General features: G+C 42.0%; 1 protein-coding gene across 3 annotated transcripts in view; it reads left to right on the top strand.

The window, feature by feature from the left end:
* Positions 1-23,935, top strand: part of ccser2a (coiled-coil serine-rich protein 2a) — a 723,588-nt gene that overhangs the window by 612,426 nt on the left and 87,227 nt on the right. For all 3 annotated transcript variants that reach the window (XM_070865515.1, XM_070865514.1, XM_070865516.1), the window contains one exon: positions 3,440-3,538. In XM_070865515.1, coding sequence (XP_070721616.1) covers positions 3,440-3,538 — 99 coding nt within the window. The remainder of the gene's footprint in view (positions 1-3,439; positions 3,539-23,935) is intronic.

Here is a 23,935-nt window from a genome sequence, read left to right as displayed (position 1 = left end):
TTATGGCTTTGCTCAGGTTCAGTGTTTCAACAGTCAATAGTTTGTGAAGAATAACCTCATGGCCAATGCCAAGCACAAAAAAGTCTCTTAGCATTTGCTCCAGGAATCCATCGAATTCGCAATGTCCTGCAAGGCGCCTTAGTTCGGCGACGTAGCTCACCACTTCCTGTCCTTCAGACCGTTGATATGTGAAAGATCGATACCTTGCCATCAGAACGCTCTCCTTCGGATTTAGGAGCTCCTGGACCAGCGTACACAGTTCTTCATACGATTTGGTTGTTGGTTTCACCAGAGCAAGAAGATTCTTCATGGGGGCCATAGGTTGTTGCCCCACAGACGGTGAGGAGGATCACCCTTCGTTTGGCAGCGTTCTCATCCCCTTCCAGCTCGTTGGCCACGAAGTATTGGTCGAGTCGCTCCACGAAGGCTTCCCAATCATCCCTGTCTGAGAATTTCTCCAGGATGCCAACAGTTCTCTGCATTTTTGCATGATGGTTCATTATTTCGTCACCAGTTGTTATGTCTCGAATAAAGCAATGTAACTGAGTACTGTAGACGTGAGTAAGTGTGACCTTAGTCTCTTTATTCTAACTCCAGAGTGTTGGTACAGCATGGGAGGCCTGCTTATCTGCAGTGGTCCCAAGGGATGCTGGGATCCCTTGGGACTCCAACAGATACGCCCTCTGGTGGCGGTAGAATGCTGGTTACATAGGGTTGCATACATAACAGCATATCCTTCGTGCCTCATGCAGTTGCTCCAGTCTTCATCTTTTGCCCATCAGTTCTGTGTTGAAGGTTTTCATGTTTATGCTAATAGTTATTATGAGGAGGGCAATGAATATAAAGGCAAGGAAGATAATGCGGAATTTATACAAGATCGTGGTTAGGCCACTGTTGGAGTATTGTGTGCAGTTCATAGAATCATAGAAGTTTACAGCATGGAAGGAGGCCATTTCGGCCCATTGTGTCCACGCAGGCCAACAAGAAGCTACCCAGCCTAATCCCACTTTCCAGCTCTCGGTCCGTAGCCCTGCAGGTTACGGCACTTCAGGTGCACATCCAAGTACTGTTTAAATGTGGTGAGGGTTTCTGCCTCTACCACCCTTTCAGGCAGTGAGTTCCAGACCCCCACAATCCTCTGCATGAAGAAATTTCCCCTCAAATCCCCTCTAAACCTCCTACCAATTATTTTAAATTTACTTGAAGCTTCTCTGGGCACCCTGTTCTAGGAAGGCTATTTGAGCCATGGAATGGGACAGCAAAGGCTCACTAGAAATAAAGCAGGAATGAGAGTTTACAGTTTTGAAGAAAGACTTGGAAAAATTGAGGTTGATTTCAGTGGGGCAGAGAAGGCTAAAGTAGAACAAATCAAGGTTTTCAAGATTATGAAGGATTTTGAGCGGCAATAGTGAATTACTGCTTTCACGAGTTGACAAATCGCTAACAAGGGAGCATATTCTCAGGATATTCACCAAGAACCGAGGGAAATTTGGAACAATATTTCTGGAGGCCTATTAGATAATAGAATGCTTTGCTATAAGTGGTTATTGAGACGAGACTATAACATTGCTTAAAAGGGTATTTGATAAGTGTTTGTAAAGGAAGCATATGATAAAGATGCAGGGAAAGTGCAGGAAATGTGGTTGGAAAGGATAGTTTGACTTGATGCACTAACACAGGCGCGATGAGCCAAATGGCCGCTTTGTGTGATTCTACATCCCTCGTCATTGGCCTTTCTTTACCTGCTTCGGATATTTCTCAAGTGCAGCATGTTAGAAAGAAAAGAAAGACTTGCATTTCTATAGCACCTTTTACATCCACCGGACATCTCAAAGTGCTTTACAGCCAGTGAAGTGCTTTTGGAGTCTAGTCACTGTTGTAATGTTAGTAGACTACAAAAGGTTATTCATCTGGATGGGAATTCATTGCTAGCTGTTCCATTTGAAATAATTTCTCTGTAATGTTGTTTGCAAGCATGTGTTTTTTTTCTTTGCCTTGTGATTCAATAGTCTTTGTTTTATATTTTCATGCCATTTTTAGTTAATTATCTTCAATTGCTGATTAGTTGGGGGAATGTTATATCATGTAAAATATCTATTTCATATTTGTGGCAGAAGTAATTATAAATAGTGTAGTCCTTCAGTTTAATTACTACCAAATCCCCTCAGCTGAAGGATCTGTCACTGACCACGACACTATAAATGGAGCCATCTAGCAGCTGCTGAAAGAACACATTTGTCTGTGTTCTTTGACTAGTGTACACTCCATCTGTTCCTGACTAGAATAAGGACATTGTGATAAGGACAGGAGCTCATTACAGCAAGAAATTGCTTTGCCTCGGGATGTATAACATGGTGCGACATCTCTGGAATATGAATCTCTCTCCAATAAGTGCTTCATTAATGAGTACATAACTAAATAAGTTTGCACTAATATTTAGTCACCATTTGCAAATTTACATATTTTTGTTACATGGTACCAGGGATCAAAGCTTAGAGTTATAAAGGAAGACTTGGAAAGTCAGTGAGGCAGCAAAGGTTAAGGGAGAACAAATAGGGGTTTCAAGATTATGAAACAATAAATATCATTTTTTTAAAGAGGTAAAAAGTTTGGATTTTCTATGGGTTCTGTAGTAAAAAGTGAATCATAAATGACAGCACGTAATGGTGAGTAGTGTATGATATATCATCCAATATTGTCACTGAGTGTGGTATGAATATATTTTTATACAGTGCCTTGTCACAACTCTCCAATGTCTCGATTCATTATTTTGAAGTGCAGTGACTGCTGTTACATGGATAGATGCGACAACAAGTAGCAAGATGTTCAAGGTGTTATCAAATTACCTGATTCAAATGCAAACCTTGTCCCTCCCTCCCAGCCATCTCATCCTTTACAAAATCGCAGATTGGAAACTACAATAACAATATAGCACCTTTAACATAGTAAAATGTACCATGGTGCATAATTGGACAAAAATTAACAACTAGCCAAAGGAGGCATCATTTGGGAAGGTGAGCATAGGTTGGTCAGAGGTAGGATTTAAGGAGGGTCCTAAAGGAGGAGCGAGAGGTGGAGAAATGGAGAGATTTAGGGGGGAAATTCCAGAGCTTGGGACTAAGATGGCTGAAGGCATGGGCGCCAGTGGTAGGGCGAAGGAAGTAGCATACGGACGATGCCAGAGTTGGAGGAACGCAGAATTCGCGGAGGTTTGTAGGGCTGGAGAAGGTTACAGAGATATGGAGGGGCGAAGCATTTGAATAAGAGCATAAGAAATTTAAAATCGAGGCGATTGGGGACTGGGGTCCAATGTAGGTCAGCGAGCACAGGGGTGATGACTGTTGGACGGAGAGCACCAAAGCATGTTGAAATTATGTTGTATGTAATTGCGAAGTCTACTGGAGCTTATTTGACTAATTCCATTTTCTTTTGTATACAGAGTACCAGATGTAATTGCCAGAAAGTAAGTTCTGACACAAAAGGACCAGCGTTTTCAAATGCTGATAAGACCACCCAAACAGTCAATAAAGGAACTTCTGTAAGTCTAATTCTTCCAGATCTTTTTACATTGCTACTGCTTGCCTCCATTATATCCTTTATTTGTTTATCATTCATTCTCCATATCGTCATTCTCTCTTGCATTCTTCATGTTGGGCTTAAAGTAACACGAGGTAAAAGTTTCCAACATTTAAGGCGCTAGATGTTTCCAATAAAGTGGACAAAGGAGTACCAGTTGATGTGGTATATTTGGACTTTCAGAAGGCTTTCGACAAGGTCCCACACAGGAGATTAATGTGCAAAGTTAAAGCACATGGGATTGGGGGTAGTGTGCTGACGTGGATTGAGAACTGGTTGTCAGACAGGAAGCAAAGAGTAGGAGTAAATGGGTACTTTTCGGAATGGCAGGCAGTGACTAGTGGGGTACCGCAGGGTTCTGTGCTGGGGCCCCAGCTGTTTACATTATACATTAATGATTTAGACGAAGGGATTAAATGTAGTATCTCCAAATTTGCGGATGACACTAAGTTGGGTGGCAGTGTGAGCTGCGAGGAGGATGCTATGAGGCTACAGAGTGACTTAGATAGGTTAGGTGAGTGGGCAAATGCGTGGCAGATGAAGTATAATGTGGATAAATGTGAGGTTATCCACTTTGGTGGTAAAAACAGAGAGACAGACTATTATCTGAATGGTGACAGATTAGGAAAAGGGAAGGTGCAACGAGACCTGGGTGTCATGGTACATCAGTCATTGAAGGTTGGCATGCAGGTACAGCAGGCGGTTAAGAAAGCAAATGGCATGTTGGCCTTCATAGCGAGGGGATTTGAGTACAGGGGCAGGGAGGTGTTGCTACAGTTGTACAGGGCCTTGGTGAGGCCACACCTGGAGTATTGTGTACAGTTTTGGTCTCCTAACTTGAGGAAGGACATACTTGCTGTTGAGGGAGTGCAGCGAAGATTCACTAGACTGATTCCCGGGATGGTGGGACTGACCTATCAAGAAAGACTGAATCAACTGGGCTTGTATTCACTGGAGTTCAGAAGAGTGAGAGGGGACCTCATAGAAACGTTTAAAATTCTGACGGGTTTGGACAGGTTGGATGCAGGAAGAATGTTCCCAATGTTGGGGAAGTCCAGAACCAGGGGTCACAGTCTAAGGATAAGGGGTAAGCCATTTAGGACCGAGATAAGGAGAAACTTCTTCACCCAGAGAGTGGTGAATCTGTGGAATTCTCTACCACGGGAAGTAGTTGAGGCCAATTCACTAAATATATTCAAAAGGGAGTTAGATGAAGTCCTTACTACTCGGGGGATCAAGGGGTATGGCGTGAAAGCAGGAAGTGGGTACTGAAGTTTCATGTTCAGCCATGAACTCGTTGAATGGCGGTGCAGGCTAGAAGGGCTGAATGGCCTGCTCCTGCACCTATTTTCTATGTTTCTATGTTTTTTTTACTTCCATATATATTGAGGAAGAATGTTTTAAAAATATACCTCCTTTTAAAAATAGTAGATTAAATAGTTTATTGTTCTAGTGAAATCTAGCTTTTCACCGCAAGCTTAATGGCTCCTTCCTGCAGTGCCTGCTGACCCAGTCGTTAACAGATTATATTTTGGGTGGGGCACATAATAGGAAGTAATGTGTTCAAAATAATGAACATTATCTTCAAGGGCAAGTTTGATGAATCTTGTGTTCAAACCTAGAGAATTATTACTAGAACACCCGTCCACAGTTCTGGCAAATTTTCAATGGGTATCATGAGAAGAAGGGTTCGCTCTCATTATTAAAAGTTGCAGTGGAAGAAAACCTCATTGTCTTGCATCAATATGTTGATTGTAGCATGAAGCAAGTTACATGTTGGTGAGTGATATAGTAAAATGCAGAAAAAGGTTCAATGTTGAGACACAAAAGATTAATCATCAAGCTTATGGGGGAAATCGCACTATCACACTTCCTATCTGGCTTTTAATATTTTGGAATCCTTTTTTTAACCTGTGAATGCTAAAATAAATATCTAAATATGCAGCGTGCTTTGCTGTAAGTTTCACACTTACTACTTGTAACAGGTTCCCCTCGCGCCTCTCCTGTGACATTTTCCACCCATCGAGTGCAGCTCCATGGGAGTAATAGTATGGCTAGTAATGTATTAATAGTATGATGTAGTGTGTGCAGCTCCTGTGCTTACACAATGGAGTTAATTTTAAGCAGTAAGATATCTTACTGTTACGCTTAACTTTGAGTCCTCCCGTTGATCCGTGGTGTGCTGCTCAGAGCCACCTCTCTCTCGAACCTGGCCTCAACTGCAGTTACAGCCATCTGCCCATTCTGGCCTCCCCACCCCCCACCTCTTATTGCCCCTGCCTGTTCTTGCCACCATTTCCCCTCCTATCTCCTGTCTTAGCACTCTGCTGCGGCCTCCTGTCACACCACTGCTCTCTCTGGTCTCAACGGCAATATTTGCTGCTTCCCCATGGACTTGTTGCCTCCTCTTCATCAGATCAGCACCAACTATGCCAGTGGCCTGAATGAGATTGCCCATAAGTACAGCATTGTGTTGTGTGCTAATATCCACTAGAAACTGGCGTACGGTTACACAAACTCATTTCTGGTAGGATCCTTCAAGCTAGCAGACAGCAATCTTTCATACTGTTAGTTAAAAAAATCCAAATCCAAATCCAGATTCTCTCATTTTCTTTCCTATTTCAGTAATTTTGCATGTAATTTTCATTTTAATTCTGTTGCTTTTTTCCATGTAGTATTTCATCAGTGTTTTTTTCCTTGATTCTCTTCGATTCATTGGGCAGTTTGGGTCTTTACAACAATAATCTGAAGTCTTAATACTACCCCAACCTTTCCACAATCTGTTATCCATGATGCTCCCACTACTGAAGGTTGAAGGGGAGATGATTTCATTCTAATCGAGGCAGAAATTACTTGTTGTACAGGTACTGCTTTTTGATAATGAAGCCATTTGGTAATCACTTCAGGTTATAGAGCAGGTTCATTCTTGCACAAGCAACATGGTTAAACTCCACCTCCATCAGCATGAAGTAACCTCTTGCGAATCTAGTCGAGGTAGCGGAGCATCGGCAGATAATGGGCATGTGCGAGTGGTCGGGATTGGCAGCCAACAGAAACCTGAAATGTTCAAAAGTAACCACGTCACGCTGAAAAGACAAATCCAAGTCTCCTTTATATTCTTAATTATAAAGAGTTTTCTATTAAATTTGAAATGATTTATACTATTGTACCATGGTGTAATGTTATCACTCTGACTGGATACGTGTTCTGACACACAAGCATTTTAAATGTTCAATTGTCAAACGCAGTATTATCAGGAGTAAGAAGGTAATCCTGATTTTATTTTAAAAATGTGAAATATTCATGGGAAAGATTCTGGATTGATTAAATTTCGACTGAAGATCTTTGCAAAGTAATTTTCCCTTTGCCCCACAGCTTTCTGTGGAGCTGTGATACCCGTACCTATAGCTCTGTCTATGTACATCCAATTTAAGGGAAGCAAATTCTTCAACCAGTGGATTCCAGCTAAAGTGCATCCTATTAACATTGTGTTTGAAGAATTAATTTGCTCCTCCAGCAATGTCCCCAATCATCTTTCATCAGGAATGGTGGGGTAAAAACACATTCGGCTGACAAATTGATTCCATTAAGAAACTTTGATGCATAAGCATTATTTAGTTTTAAAGTCAGGTCATAATTTATTCCAGATCTAGTACTATTCTCCATCATACTATTATCCATGGAAGACTCCTTACAGTCAACTTTTTTAGCAAGACAACAAAGTTATGAAAAAACACTCGGGCAACTGAATGTAATTTTACTGCAAAAGCTACTAGGGGGCGATGGTACAAGGTTTTAGAATGATTAAAACTATCGATATGGTAAAGAAGCAAGGAACTTGAAGACACAACATTTACAAGCAGAAAGCAAAATTAAAAGATTTGTTTTCATAAAATACAGGATGTGTGGAACAAACTAACAGAGAATGTAGTTAATTCACGGGCAGTTGATATATTTCCGAATGAACTGGACCGTCGAGAAAGATGATTGAGAGTTATAGAGTTAGAAATAGTGAGATAATCCTGGCAATTTATAAATCATTGGTGCGACTGTAATTCGCACACTGGCTCCAGTTCTGGTCGCCACAGAACAGAAAGGATATTGCAGTGATGAAAACAATACAGAAGAGAGCAACCAGAATGATGGAGGGATTGGATTATGAGGAGCAATTATGTATATAATCTATGTTCTCACTGGAAAAGAGAAGGTTGAGAGACGATATGATCGCTGATTTTAGGATTCTAAAGGGACTGGATAATGTCAGCCATGACGAAGTGTTTCACCGTGTCCAGAACAGTGAGACCAGAGGATTATTTCAGACAGGACTGACTAGGATGGTTCCAGAACCTGAACTGTAAATCATGAAGGAGGACTAAAAGATGTGCATTACACTTTCTTCTAGAAATTCCCGCAGACTTAATGGGTCATGGATTTGTGGAATAGACCTCTGGCTAATGCTGTGTTGCTACTCCTTTTACAAGAGCTGGATAAATGCTTGTTTAAGATTGAGATTGAAAATGATAAAGATAGACACAATTAGTCACATGCTATCTGGAACAAGATCACCCATGGAAAGCACCTGGTCAGATTATGGAGGATTGTTTGATTATCCATGATTTGGGGGAAATATATGAAGCTTTACCATGTCTAAAGTTTACATGTAATTAATTTTTTCCTTCAGGAGATCAAATAGGTTGGGCAGTGTCCATGAGAAGGACAAGTTGTATATGGTCCATGATGGAATAAATTGTATATGGTCCATGACTCTGATAAATTGTAATATACAAACAAAGCAAAGCTCAATGTACCCGGCGCTGTAACTTTATACTTTTTAAACCCAGTCTAGTAATCCAGTCCTTCAATGTGATTTATTTTCCCCATCTCCCATACCAACTATTCTTATGGTTTTTTAATTGCCAAATTGTGCTGAATTCTAAACGTTTTGTGCTGTGGGTCCTGCTTACCAGGAATTGGTTTAGACAACTCCTACTGAATTCATGTTGGACTCTGATGGACAGCAGAGAGAGGATAAGTAGCATCCCATTAGTCTGGGTTGTATCTGAATGCACCTTTCAGGGTTAAAGGACAGTGCACTAACCTGCTGAGTCACTCATTTATCTAGGAGAATATTATTTACCGTGTTGCTAATATCCTGTAGTCTCCGGGTTTGAATCACAATGTTCTTTTATATTGTTAACACTCTGCGCTCCACTTACTTGAGTGGGAAGGTATTATTGAAATTGATGCTGAAGTTTTATCTCTTTTGAGCTCAGGCATTTGCTGTTACTGTAAATTTCACAACAAACATTGTGTTTTTTTGCTCTATCCCCTTCCTTCGCTCAGATTCTCCGGGCTAATTTGTGAGACTGAGCTACCACAGACCTTTGTTAATGCCTGTTATTGCAGTTCAAATACGAACACAATTTTAAACTAATTGAATTTCTGCCTGAAGAAAGGAATTGATATGGCCACCTCATTCCATGAAGGTAAGCTGTGTGGGGGAAAAGCCAGCAAAGCGCAGGATTCTTTCCTAGTCCAGCCATATAATACGAATATAGAATGGATAATAGAAACACCTGTTTGAACTCTCCCTGCAATCATTTTTATTAGTGATTGCACAAATTGTTGGCTTCATTTTCCAGCTGATGCGTTGAAATGTTCGTCAATTATTCCTTATCTTCTTCTGGTGTGCTCTGAATACTGGAGGAGCAGGTCATGTGATGAGGTATGGCGATCTTGGCCAACCCTTATGTTATCTTAGATCAGCATTGCTAAAAGTTTCAGGAACTTACTATTGAGAGATGTCTGTCTTTGCCCGATGTGGTAATGTGTGCTGCGGGTAATGACCAGAGTGTTCTGAATAATGAAGCATTGACTTGATTTTCTCAGTAGGCATGTGCCAATCTTTGTAAACGGAATACTAAAAATGTTCGGATAGTTACTATTTATTAACGGTGCAGACGGAGCTGTTTAATGGTAAATGATTTTCCTTTAAGTTATCCTTTGTTTTATTCTCCAAACTATATGATATAGTTCTCCTCCACACCCCAAGACATTAACTCAGACTAGGGTATGATTTCATGGTCCCCAGGATTCCTTCCAACTCTTGCTTATGTGTCCATTCTTTTTGTTTGCCAGACATTCAGTGCCGGCAGTCATGGAGTTTGTTGTGTGAAGTTTGGCGCTGTGGATAGCATCATACCAATAATATTGCTGTCCAAGGTTAGCCACATTACACTGCTGTCCCCTCAGAAGTTATATTTTATTTTGTATAATATGCTGCATTGATAGTACTGCGTACGACAGTCAATATTGAATCTAATACATTTCGTCATCTCATTCAGTCTTTAGAGCCATTGCAGCATCCTGTCTGGCTTTAAGACCCTTGGAGAAAGTTCAACCATAGTGCAGTTCACTGTAGGAATGCCCAGTGGGGACCCCGGGTGATAAAATAAGTCTGTTCCCCCAATTGGATAAATGAGATGTCTGTTGCTTTTTTCATTACCCTGGTGAATTTGTTGGATGTTAGGATAAGCTTTGTGAAATAGGATAGTAGAGCTTGTGAATCACACCGTATTGTGAAGGAGCCACAGGAATATAACTACCCACATTCAATAGAATGTTGCATTATTTCTCCGAATATCATCAACTTCACACTCATGCATTCTCTGACAACATAGAGAGGAGCTCTGGCTAAAGTCATTTGTGGGGAAAACCAGATGTCGTCATACTTTTATTTAAAAAAATATTTATTCCTGGGATGTGGGCGTCGCTGCCAAGGCCGGCATTTATTGCCCATCCCTAATTGTCCTTGAGAAGGTGGTGGTGAGCCGCTGCCTTGAACCGCTGATGTAGCGGTTTGGTACAACTGGCTCACTTGGCCATTTCAGGGGGCAGTTAAGAGTCAACCACATTGTGGGACTGGAGTCACGTATAGGCCAGACCAGGTAAGGACGGCAGATTTCCTTCCCTAGAGAACCAGATGGGTTTTTACGACAATCCGGTCATTATATGTTTGCTAACGTGATGTCCCTAACCCAGATAGATAAAAGGTGTGTTTAATATTAAATAAATACATTCAAGCTAATTGGGCTAGTTTGAGTTCTGCCTAGGAACATGTGAAGTGGATATTGCTCCTACTCATTGAGAGAATTTCACATTATTGATATGTTAACCGAGAGTGGAATAGAGTGACAAAGTGCATTTCAAACAAGCTGCCCTTTCATCTTTGGGAACCAAATTAAAAACAAAAGAATTATACTACTTTTTTTTTCTTTTAATGACTGAACCATACAATGCACTAGAATACTATCCAGTCCTGGATGAGCAGAAATTTCCTCCAATTAAATATTGAGAAGATTGAAGCCATTGTCTTCGGTCCCTGTCACATGCTCTGTTCCCTGGCCATCGACTCCATCGCTCTTCCTGGCCATTGTCTGAGGCTGAACCAGACCGCTAGCAATCTTGGTATCCTATTTGATCCTGAGCTGAGCTTCCGACCCCATATCCTTTCCATTACCAAGACTGCCACCTCGAACATCGTCCATGTCTATGTCCATGCTCACAGACCTCCATTGGATCCAGATCTGGCAATATTTCGATTTTAAAATTCTCATCCATATTTTCAAATCCCTCCATGGCTTGGCCTACCCCCCCACCCCCCCCCCCCCCCCCATCTCTGTAACCCCTCTATCCTTCAATAGTGGCCTCTTGTTCATCCTTGATTTTAACCATTCCACCATCGGCGGCTGTATTTTCAACTGCCGAGGCCCTAAGCTCTGGAAATCCCTGCCTTAAACCTCTCCACCTCTCTACCTCTCTTCCTTTAAGAGGTTCCTTAAAACCTACCTCTTTTACCAAGCTTTTGGTCACCTGCCCTAATATCTCTCCTATGGCTCGGTGTCCAATTTTGTTTGAGAACACTCCTGTGAAACGACTTGGGAATTTTTACTATGTTAACGGCGCTATATAAATGCAAGTTGTTGTTTCACCTCTAAATCCTGGGTTCATATTTAGCTTCGCCAGAGTGGATTGATAGTATGGTGAGTAATGGGGAATACATTACATCAGAAGGGTGAATCTTGGGATAAGCCACCCATATTGTTCTTGTGCATCATCTTCTAATACCTTCTTGCAGACTGGCATTGGGAAAGGTCTGGGAACATGTTGTAGAGTTGTACTGGAGTCAGAAAGTGGGTATTAGCATACTAATCTGTCCCTGCTGATTGGATCATAAGAATGTATTTAATACCCCTCTTTGCTCATATGAATGTTGATCCCATTTATTGCCTGGCCACTGTATATCAAGTGAAATGTAATGGCTAAGAATCAGAATATTGGAAGGCACAGAGGCTCTGAATGCCATTGGTCTTTTGGGGAAGTGCTCAGAGACTCAAAGTTTGTGCTGAATAAAGCCTTTGTTTGCAATTTTTAGCAAGAATTTTGTTTAGCAAATGGGGCAGACAGTTTTCGCAGGCCTGGAGAAGTGTTGGGAAGGGTAGATTCCCTCCTCACAGATATTGCTCTTAAATTGGATTGTTGGCCTGCTTCCTTTTGTGAATATTGTTTATGTTTCACTTTTCCATGTCACGCGAATAAATATTTCTGCTGCTTTAGCCGATAATATCTCTGGTCTAGGTTTCTATTTCACCAAGTCCGGAGAAAGTGCTATCGTAGCACAGACATGATGAATCCAGTAAATGGATTATTGCAACTGGGTAATTGTTCGTTCTCGGGTCACACAACTCCATCCAGGGCACAACATCGATTAGTTACAGAGCTTTTGGAAGCTGTTGTCAATCTGTTGAGTGAGAAAATGGTTCTATAAAAACTTGGAAATGTAACCGAGATTCTTATTGAAAAAGCAGGAACTCCTGTCTAAACAAACGGCTGCATTATCTGTCTCCCTGTAAAAAGATTCTGTTTCAGGCTTCTCAATAGCAATAGATCAGAACTTCAATTTAAATTCTTACTATTAGCTTTTTTAGACCTGCAGCAGTTAAAGTTATTGTTGGAGGTACACAATCTGTCACTATTCTAGGCGTTCATATCCTAGAAGTATTCATTTCCTGAAAAGAGCCCCTGATAGTGCATCTTCGATTAACTATAATGAATATCTTGCTATAATTTCTCCTTTTTCAGCAGCTTTATCATTCCCGCACCCCCTGCCCCCCAATCCCTGTTTTCCAAAGACATTAGCTCCTTGTTGCCGATGTGTTTCTGTGGGTGAAGCGTACCCTGTGATACTGGGCGCAAGTGGCATTTATTCATGTGTGAACATTTGAGTATTGGCAGACTTTTTGGCCAAATGCAGCATCACAACTGAACCTACTCTTGTCAATGCATATTAACCCATTTCCAGGAGGGTGCTGGAGAGCAGTCAGAAGTGGGAGTGAAGGCTGAATTTCCCTCTTCCAAGACCTGGCCAATAACTGACGCCAATTGTAACACCCTTACTACATGATAACTACTTAAAATGGTATTTGAAATGAGTTATGATCTGGAATGCACTGCCTGAGAGAGGGTGGTGGAAGGTAGATTCAATAGTAACTTTCAAAAAGAAATTTGATATATACTTAAAAAGGAAAAATCTGCAGGGCTATGGTGAAAGAGTAGGGGGAGTGCAACTAATTAAATAGCTCTTTCAAAGAGCCAACAGAGACACGATGGGCCGAATGGCCTTCTCTACTGTCGGATTCTCTGGGGGGGGGGGGGAAGGACAAGGACATGAGATTCAGTGGATAGCTCTTTGAGCGCTGGTATTGGTTGATTGACGGAATGACCCCCTTCTGTGTTATAAATTCCAGGAATGCTTGGAAACCGATTGGCTTGAGCTGTGTGGTTGGTCCCAAGGACCAGTGCATGCGTTAATGCTGATATATGTTCATTCCATTGCTCAAACATACACACAGCATTCTTAGGCTTTTGAAACACGGCCTCTGCCAGATGCTATTATGTAAAAGTTTTAATCTGCATTGGCAGAGCAGTGTTTTTTTAAGCATTGTTATAAGTTAATGCAGCCCCATGACTTTCATTAACTGTTGAGTCACAAGTTGCTGCTTTAATTTGGCTCCACCGATAGTCCAGTGAGTGAGTGAGTGCACCATCCTGTGTGGTGCTGACTTGTATCCGCCATATTTGGCACTGAGGCACACAGATCGGGTCAGAGCTGCGCTAGTGTCTCAGTTGGTCTGCCGTGTTTGGGCTCAGTGGGCCTGGGCACCAGCCAGGATACTTGCTTCTGATCATTAGCCTGTCACCCCGGCTGACAGCTGCTTAAGTGGGGCCATCAAGTGAGCGGTGAGAGATTGGGGCCCAGGAACATTGTGATCGTGGCCCAGGAAAGGCGAGGGGCGGCATGGGCCAGCCCACACTGCGATCTATGGATAGCAGGAGCATGTGTGCGCACTAGGTCCTTGCAGCAGAGCTTGTCTCCAGTCGTCTTGGTTAACCCTTGCCACTGGATCAAGACCTCGCTCTGTCAAGCCCGTGTGGTGGCTGGTGTGCAACGGTCACCCCACGTTAAAAAAATCCACGCACAGGCATCTTCCACCCTTCAATATGTACTCAGGACCTAGAATGTCAGGTCCCTCATTGAAACACCTGTGAACTCATCCCTTGGTGTGGAAACAAGTCATCCTTGACACGAGGGACTGCCAAATACTATGCTACCAACATCTGGCTCTTCCGCTGTAATCTTGTGCATTTTTGGGTTTAGAGCATAATATTTTGAGTGTCTAACCCACATTCAGCAAGTATTGTGCTAGTGCGTTGTACCTGACCATTTAAATGATATAGTTGTTGGATATTTTCCCCACTTGAAAATTACCTTAAGTGCCAGCTTTAGATTTAAATGTCTTCAATAACTAAAGGTTTCATTAAGGTTTGTAAAATTATAGGATAGTCTTGCCTTAGACAACTGTAATCATCTCCGTCCTCCAGGACTGTGTGCACAGGCATGCACAATGAAGAAACTAGATTGCATCTGTACAACGTAGTAATGAGGGAAACCTAGTCTGGCATGCTACATTAAAAGGTATGACGCTAGACAAGCAATGGATAGCATTTAAAGAATTTAAAAATAGTATTAGATCAAAGGAAGAGGCTTATAATATTGCCAAAAAAGAGTAGGACGCCTGAGGATTTTAGAATTTAACAAAGGAGGACCAAAAAAGTGACACAGAAAGTTAAAATATAATAGAGTAAACTAGTGAAAGACATAAAAACGGACTGTAAAAGCTTCTATAGATTTGTAAACAGGAAAAGATTAACAACTAAATGTGGGTCCCTATCAGGCTGAGACAGGAGAAATTATAATGGGGAATAAGGAAATGGCAGAGAAATTAAACAAATACTTTGTGTCTGTCTTCATGGAAGAAGACGCAAAGAACTTGCTGAAAGTAATGGAGAACCAAAGGTCTAGCGAGAATGAGGAACTGAAAGAAATTAGTATTAGTAAAAAAATGGTACTGGAGAAATTAATGGGACTGAAAGCCGATAAATCCCCTGGACCCGATGGCCTACATCCTAGGGGTTTGAAAGGTGGCTATAGAGATAGTGGATGCATCATTGTCATCTTCCAAAATTCCATAGATTCTAGAACGGTTCCCGTGGATTGGAAGGTGGCAAATGTTCCCCCACTATTCAAGAAAGGAGGGAGAGAGAAAACGGGGAACTACAGACCAGTTAGCCTGACATCAGTCGTAGGGAAAATGCTGGAATCTATTATTAAGGACGTGGTAACAGGGCACTTAAAAAAAAAAAAAAAAAAATAGGATTGGGCAGAGTCAACACGGATTTATGAAAGGGAAATCATGTTTGACAAATCTGTTGTTTTTTGAGATTGTAACTAGCAGAATGGATAAGGGGGAGCCAGTGGATGTGGTGAATATGGATTTTCAGAAGACATTCAATAAGGTGCCATACAAGAGGTTATTAAACAAAATTAGGGCTCATGGGATTGCGGGTAATATACTAGCATGGATTGAGGATTGGTTAACGGACAGAAAACAGAGAGTAGGAATAAACGGGTTAGTTTCGGGTTGGCAGGCTGTAACTAGTGGGGTGCCGCAAGGTTTTGTGCTTGGGCCTCAGCTATTCACAAACTATATCAATAATTTGGATGAGGGGACCAAATGTAATATATCTAAGTTTGCTGATGATACAAATCTAGGTGGTAATGTAAGTTATGAGGAGGATGCAAAGAGGCTTCAAGGGGATATGGACATCTAAGTGAGTGGGCAAGAACATGGCAAATGGAATATAATGTAGAGAAATGTGAAGTTATCCATTTTGGTCGGAAAAATAGAAAAGCAGAGTATTTTTTAAATGGTGAGAGATTGGGAAATGTTGGTGTTCAAAGGGACCTGGGTGTCCTTGTACACAAATCACTGACAGTTAACATGCAGGTACAGCAAGCAATTAAGAGAGCAAATGGTATGTTGGCCTTTATTACAAGAAGACTTGAGTATAAAAGACATACTACAGTTGTATTGTGTACAGTTTTGGTCTTCTTAACTAAGGTAGGATATACTTGTCATAGAGAGTGCAACGAAGGTTCACCAGACTGATTTCTGGGATGGGGGATTGTCCTGTGAGGAGAGATTGAGTCAACTAGGCCGATATTCTCCAGAGTTTAGAAAAATGAGAGGTGATCTCATTGAAATATACAAAGGGTTCAATTTTCTCCAAAGCCGTTTTTTGGCACACACATCCCCAGTTGTAGCTTGGAATGAAAGTGCAGCTATAGCCTTCACTTCAACTAACAAAGCAGTCCTCTTGGTGCTTCGAGGTTGCAGGTCTACTTTTACGAACTTACAGATCTCTGTTACAACTTCTTTGCGGAAACACAGTCTTCTGACACAGTCTGCATCACTCAGGTACAAGTAAGAACGCCTGTCTCGATATACCCGACGTGGGTAAGGCCTCCTGCCCATCACCCTACGTGCTCTGAGGTTCCTCATGCGATGACGTTGAATCAATTATCTCCTCCACAGCAGCATCATTCAGAAGGCTTGCACAAAGTGTGGCATTGTCACTATTGCCCCCATGATTAAATTTTACCTTTGCAAAAAGCTCAAAACGGCAGGCAGACAGGACAAGGTTTTTTGTTCTCTCTCCCCACGAGGTCTGTATGGACCACACCCAGGTCTGAGCAGGCGCACTGATTGGGAAACCCCAAACCCCGGGCTACATTTGATGGGTTGTGCAGGCTTCTGATGCCTTCCACAGCCCCCCATGGGCTTGAAGCCAAGCCCCTGTGTCTGGGCGAGTATCAGATTCTGCCGGCCGACGCTCCGACCCTCGAGCCCTGTTTGCAGACGTTCGGTGGTGGCGTGTCAGTTTAAAAAAAAAATGAAAACTTACAGAATTCCATCAAACTTCCATTTACTGCATTTTAAGGTAAATTATTATGCTCCCTCCAAAACTTCGCTGTATATCAATTGCGTCTTTCTGCACCGACTTTTCAATGCGTGCTGGTTTTTCTGAACTCACCAGAAGGTTTTTCGGGAGCGGTGACAAACACCGGCCAAGGAGACATTTTTTGGGGCAGATTTTGCATAATTGAGAAAAACTGGCACAGACATCAGGTTACGCCCCCTATGACACAAAAAAAAGCTAACCTAAAAATATCGTAACTGAGTTACACTGGCACACATTCATTGAGGAAACTTACATTTTTTAACTTACGCCAAAAAAGCAGCACACACAAAAAAAACGGTGCAAATCACTGGGGAAAATTGAGCCCATTATTCTTACAGGGCTTGACAGGGTAAATGCAGGGACGATGTTTCCCCTGGCTGGGGAGTCTCGGACCAGAATTAGGGGTCGGCCATTTAGGACTGAGATGAGCAGCAACTTCTTCACTCAGAGGGTGGTGAATCTTTGGAATTCTCTACCCCGGAGAACTGTGGAGTCTCAGTCGTTGAGTATATTCAAGACAGAGATTGATATATTTTTGGATATTAAGGGAATCAAGGGATGTGAGGATAGTGCAGGTAAGTGGAGTTGCCATGATCTCATTGAATGGCGGAGTAGACTCGAGGGGCCGAATGGCCGACTCCTGCTCCGAGATCTTATGTTCTCAGAGAGAGGCTATACTCCTCCAGGACACCCAGGACCAGAATGATTTGGCTTAACCCACATCTTTGCAGTGCTCGGAGATTTTGTTTAAAACAGTATCATTTTGTTTTAATAAGTAGGATTTCTTTTTACACACTGGTGAATTTAACATGCATGATTCCAGCTCACAGGCAGTCATTGACTGGTCCTCAGTGCCGCTTCCACTGGAGCAGGGCAAAGAAGGAAGGATGTGGGGAGGTGGAGTCGCTGTAATGGTTAGAAATAACATGGCGATAGAAAAAAAGGATGTAACAAGCAGCAAGATGATACAAAATCCATGTGGATTGAGTTACAAGATAAGAAGGGATCCATCACCCTAATACTCATCATAGGCAGTCCCTCAGAGTCGAGGATGATGAGGAGGAGGGGTATACTGTAGACCACCAAATAGTGGAAGGAGTTGTCGGAAAAAATATGTAGACAAGTCTACAAGGTGAGCAACAGGCATGGAATAATAATTACCTCCAAATAAACTGTCAGGAAGAAGTATTGAAAGGAGAAAAGGGAATGGTGTTTTTACAGTGTACACACGGCTCATTTCTCATCCCGTATGTAAGAAGTTAACAAGAAAAGAATCATTGCTGGATCTTATAATGAACCAAAACAGATTGGAGAAGTAAGAGTCGGAGACCATCTTGGTAGAATAGTGATCACAACATTGTACGGTTCAAGAGTGACATGGGACAAAGACTAAGGTAATAGATTGGAAAAGAGCACATTTTCAGGAAATGAGGTTCCATACCATCTGGACCTGGGAGAAAATGTTGAAAAACAAAGCAAGAGAAAAACAGTGGGAAATCTTTAAACGGGAATCAATAAAGTTCAAGACAAATGTATTCCACGAAAAGCCAAAAACAAGCAAGCTAATTATAGGATGAATAAAGAACTAAAGGAAAAATTGATTCTAAAGAAAAAGACATACAAGAAGTACTTAGATACTAAAGGAAAGAAGAGCCCATGGGAATATGAAGAACTTAGGTCAGAAGTTTTTTTTAAAAACCATCAGGAAGGCAAAGAGAAATTACAAAATCAAAATATCAAGGAATATTAAAAAAAAACTAATTGTGTTCTATAGACACATAAATAACAAAGATAAATGGAAGTAGGGACAGAGCCACTAAAGGCTGAGCAAGAGAAACTCACAGGTAATGACAGAGAAATGGCAGAAGTATTGAATATCTACTTCGCCTCAGTTTTTTACAGAAGATAACAAAATAGACACTAAATAGAGCTTAGAAAGAATATTAATACAGTTGGGATAGAAAGGGAGAAAATAGTTGACAAACTAGCAAAACTAAAAGAGGATAAAACCCCAGGTCAAAATGGTATGCACCCATGCATACTCGAGGAAAGTAGGGAGGAGAAAGCAGAGGCACTGGTATATAAGTTCTATAGAAGAGGGGTTAGTGCCAGAGAACTGGCGGACAGCTCATATTGTTCCTATATACAAAAAGGGAGATAGAACAAAACGTGGGAACTATGAACAAGTCACCTTAATGTCAGTGATAGGAAAAATACAGGAATCTAAACTAAAAGAAGTCATAAGAGCATTTAAAGAGAGAAAATATAATTAAAAATAGTCAGCATGGGTTCCAAAAGGCTAATCACCGTAGGCAGTCCCTCGTGTTGAGGGTGACTTGCTTCCACGCCAAAAAGGGATGAGTTCACAGGTGTTTTAACGAGAAGGACCCAATATTCCAGATCCCGAACTACATCTTGAAGGGTGGAAGATGCCTGTGTGTGGATTTTTTTAATGTGTGGTGGCCATTGCACACCAGCCACCACACGGGCTCGACAGAGCTAGGGCAAGACGACTGGAGACCAGATCTGCTGCATGCCTCGTGCACACACATATCGCAGTGTGTCCCTGGGCCCCCGCCTCTTCTGGGCCCCGATCATATCCCTCTACGGACTCTTGCCGCTCCTTCGCCCCGACCTCACCGCTCCTGCTGTACCTGCCCACCTGCAGTCAGCCGGCGCCCTCCTGCAGCAGCACGCACTGCTCCCTGCAGTGGCATGCCGCTGCACGCTGCTCCCTCTAATGGCCCCGGCCAGTTATTGGCCGAGAAATCCCAGTTGGCTGCTTTCTGCGGGCGATCGGGTAAAAAAGATTTTAAAAGTGAGTGCCTACCTGTTCCTGCTGCGCCCATGCGAGTTCCCGGTCCTGAGGCCTCCAGTGACTGTGCGTCGGAGCGCGTGCCCGTCAGGATGTGCGCAGGGCTGGAGCTGGAGTCGAAAGTCATGCTTAACTAACCTTAGAATTCTTTTAAGAGATAACGAAAGGAGTGGACACAGGTAATGTACTTGGTCACATTCTTGGATTTTCAAAAAGGAACAGTAGCTGAATGGATAGCAAATTGGCTAAAAATAAAAAGCAGCGAGGAGGGGTGAAGGGTCGTTACTTAGATTGGAGAAAGGTAGAAAGTGGTATCCGCAAGGATCAGTGCTGGGACCATTGTTATTCATAATTTACATTCATGGTCTGGACTTTGGAACAAGTAACTCAATATCAAAGTTTGATGTTACCAAACCTAGTTGGATGAGAGATATAGCTAACAGTGAGGAAGAAAGCAACATAATACAAGAAGACATCAGAAAACTTGCAGACTGGACAGTTAAGTGGCAAAGTAAATTTAACATAGATAATGTGAATGTGAGCTGATGCACTTCAGTCGGAAAAGCAGAAACGTCACCTACACCTTGGAAAATAAAAAACTGAATGGGGTAGAAGAGTAAAGGGATCTGGGGATGCAGGTGAACATATTAAAAACAGCATCGCAGGTCAGCAAAGCAATTAAAAATGCTAACAAAGCACTGGGGTTTATTTCTAGGGGTTATAGAATTGTGAAATTATGTTAAACCTGTATAGGACTCTGATCAGACTGCGCTTGGAGCACTGTGCACAGTTCCATACTATAAAAAAGACACTGAAGCACCGGAGAAAGTGTAAAAAAGATGTACTAGAACCGAGAGATTACAGCGATCAGGAAAGATTGAATAGGTCGGAAAGATTGAATATTTTTCTTTTGAAAATTGAAGACTTAGAGGTGACCTGATAGAAGTCTTTAAAATTATGAATGGGTTGGACAGGATGGATCTGGAGAGAATGTTTCCACTTGTGGGACAATGCAAAACTAGGGTCCCATAACTACAAGATACTGGAGTTACTAAAAAATCCAACAGGGAAATGAGGAGAATTTTCTTCACTCAGAGTGGTGAGAATGTGGAACTCACTACCACAGGAAGTGGTTGAGGCACATAACTTAGATGCTTTCAAAAGGAAACTAGGCGAGTACATGAGAGAAAAGGGAATAGAAAGATGGGCTGAAAGGCTGAGATGAGGCAGGTGGAATGGGAGGACTCGAGTGGAGCATAAACACCAGCACAGACTGGGCCGAAGGGCTTGTTTCTCTGTTGTATATTCTGTGTAATTCTATGACTGCATTTCCAGATCTAAACCGTCTGCCTGCATTTCTATCTACTTTGCTTCGACATTTCCTGAACTGCAACATTTCTACGAATCATTTCACTGACTGCCTTTATATTCTGACAAGCAAAATGCACCTCTCTTCCCATGAAATATCCAGAGCTTACATCTGCTGCCAGTGAAACATGCATGGTTTTCCCCAGCCTAGCCTCAAAAAAAAATTAGGAGTGCATGTTCTTAATCCTTATTGTGACCCATGGTTTATGGTGACAGTATAAGTCAAATTTTGTTTTCATTATATTAGTTTCCAGGATTTGTACTGTTGTTTTGGGCAAATATTTCAGACTAGTGATCCGCGAAGTATCCTGTTTCTATCTCCTGTCATTTTTATATTTGACTTACTCGCACGTTATTTCTGTTGCTGCATATTAATAATTTTCTGCAAAGAAAGCACTGTGTAGTTGATGCTGTCTTTCAGAAATATGGGCAGGGAGACCATGGGTGTCTCAGTAATTACAGGGAGATCCTGGGAATCCCTCAGTAATTGCAGGAAGTCCCTGAGAATCTCTCAGTAATTACAGGGAGATCCTGGGAATCCCTCAGTAATTGCAGGAAGTCCCTGGGAGTGTCTCAGTCATTGCAGGGGATCCCCTGGAGCAGGTCAGTATTTGCATGGGATCCCCCCTGGAGCGGGTCAGTATTTGTAGGGGATCCCCTGGAGCAGGTCAGTATTTGCAGCGGATCCCCCTTGGAGCGGGTCAGTATTTGTAGGGGATCCCCTGGAGCAGGTCAGTATTTGCAGGGGATTCCCCCCTGGAGCGGGTCAGTATTTGTAGGGGATCCCCTGGAGCAGGTCAGTATTTGCAGGGGATTCCCCCCTGGAGCGGGTCAGTATTTGTAGGGGATCTCCTGGAGCGGGTCAGTTTTTGCAGGTGTGTCTCCCACACACAGATTTTGAGAAGTACTGGTTTCAGGATTATGTGGTGTGATTCTGTCCATTTATCTGTGAAAACTGCTAAGCAATGACCTTTCCCATATAATGGGATCTCTTTCTTGATGTAGATGAGCATTCCTAAATTAATTTTAAAGGACACCCACCAACCTGTAGAAAGATCTTTCCTGCCCAGAGGCCTTTTTTGCTCATTTCCACAACTGAAATTACTTTCCCCATTCCCTTCCCTCAACCAACTCACCATGACTCCTGGCAGCTGTCAAAAATGGCCAGTCTTAGCTGTAACTATAACTTGCATCAGAAGTGAATTACGAACCAGTGCAACATGACTTTATATAAATTTTTAAGCATCTTCCAGTATCCTGTCCACTGGTGTACGGAACTGAAACACGTGCATTGTTCAGTTAAAGTAGTAAGTACATGTTTTATTTCTGTAAAGCCATTCATGGGTAAACTGAATACCTGCGTTCAATGTATTTTAAGTGGTGGAACTGAATACAAAAACCATACAACCTCGTTGACTCGGTGAGGAGCTGTAACTAAGACAACAACAACTTGCATGTATATTGCGCCCTTAATGTAGCAAAACGTTCCAAGGAGCATTATCAAACACAATTTGACACTGAGCCAGATAAGGAGATATTAGGACCAAAAGCTTGGTCAAAGAGGTAGGTTTAAAGGAGCAGAGAGGTGTGGAGTGGTTTAAGGAGGGAATTTCAGAGCTTAGGGCCTAGGTAGCCAAAAGCACGGCCGTCAATGGTGGAGCGATTAAAACCAGCTAGGAAGAGCTATTGGGTCAACAGTTTAGTGGGAGTGGGGCCCAGGGAACAGAAGGTGGGTCTTGTAGACAAAGTGAGCTCGGAAAGGTGCTGGGGGGAGATCGGAGAGAAACTAGGGAAAGATGAAGGTTTGGTGCGAGGACGATGTGGAACCTTGGGGTAAAGCTTAGCTTGGTGGGCAAGGCGAAGGGAAGAATGTGACATATGAACTGAGCTGGAATTCAAATTGGAGTTCTTCATTTTAAATTCGAGGAGCTTAACCAGCTCTATGCATCCAGCCCTGATTTTGTATTTTATCTGCTGTTCATCAGTGCATCATGTTTCTCCTCCCTACTTTTCATACAACTTAGCAATGTATCTGCCTCAAGCATGTAGGTTCGAGCCTCAGCCTAAGACTTGAACACATAATCTAGGCTGATACTCTAGAGCATTACTGAGGCAGTGATGCATTATTGAAGACTCTGTCGAGTGGATGAGATGTTAGGGAGAGGTCCAGTCTGCCTATTCCACTGGTTATTAAAGATTCAAAGAAGAGCAGGTAATTCTCACGATGTCCTGATTAACTTTCCCCTCTCAACCAACAAGAAGAGAGAAACTGCTCATCCATCTCACTGCTGTTTGTAGAATCCTGCGAGCAAAATGTCTGCTGGGTTTTCCTACATAACATGAATCACTGCACTTAAAAATAATAATGAACTTGTGTTTAAAGTTTGATTTGTTTGAGAGATGTGACCAGATTGCACTGAAGTGAAAGTCTTTCTTTCTTTAGAACAATCAAAAGGGAAATTAAAAAAAAATGAAATGTCCGAAAGGCAAGTTTAAAAGTAATTTTCAAACTTTCTGAAAAGCAGGCAAAAATATATATTTAAATTAAATATGATGTTATAAGCAGTATTTCCCAAAGGGAAAGCTTCACAGAAAGAAAAAGAAAAAAAATTACTTTAAATAGAATTCTGTTCCACACGAGCTGGAACAAACTTCAAACTACTGCCGGTCTCTATAGTATTTCCAGACTTCACTTATTTGCTTACCTTATTATTGAGGCAGTGCTGCCAGGGAACAAGCAGTAAGGTGCTCCAG

The sequence above is a fragment of the Pristiophorus japonicus genome, chromosome 22 (assembly GCF_044704955.1).
Source record: "Pristiophorus japonicus isolate sPriJap1 chromosome 22, sPriJap1.hap1, whole genome shotgun sequence".
NCBI classification, from domain to species: domain Eukaryota; kingdom Metazoa; phylum Chordata; class Chondrichthyes; family Pristiophoridae; genus Pristiophorus; species Pristiophorus japonicus.
Note: the sequence above shows the minus strand (reverse complement) of the source record. Positions and strands in the feature narration are given on the sequence as shown.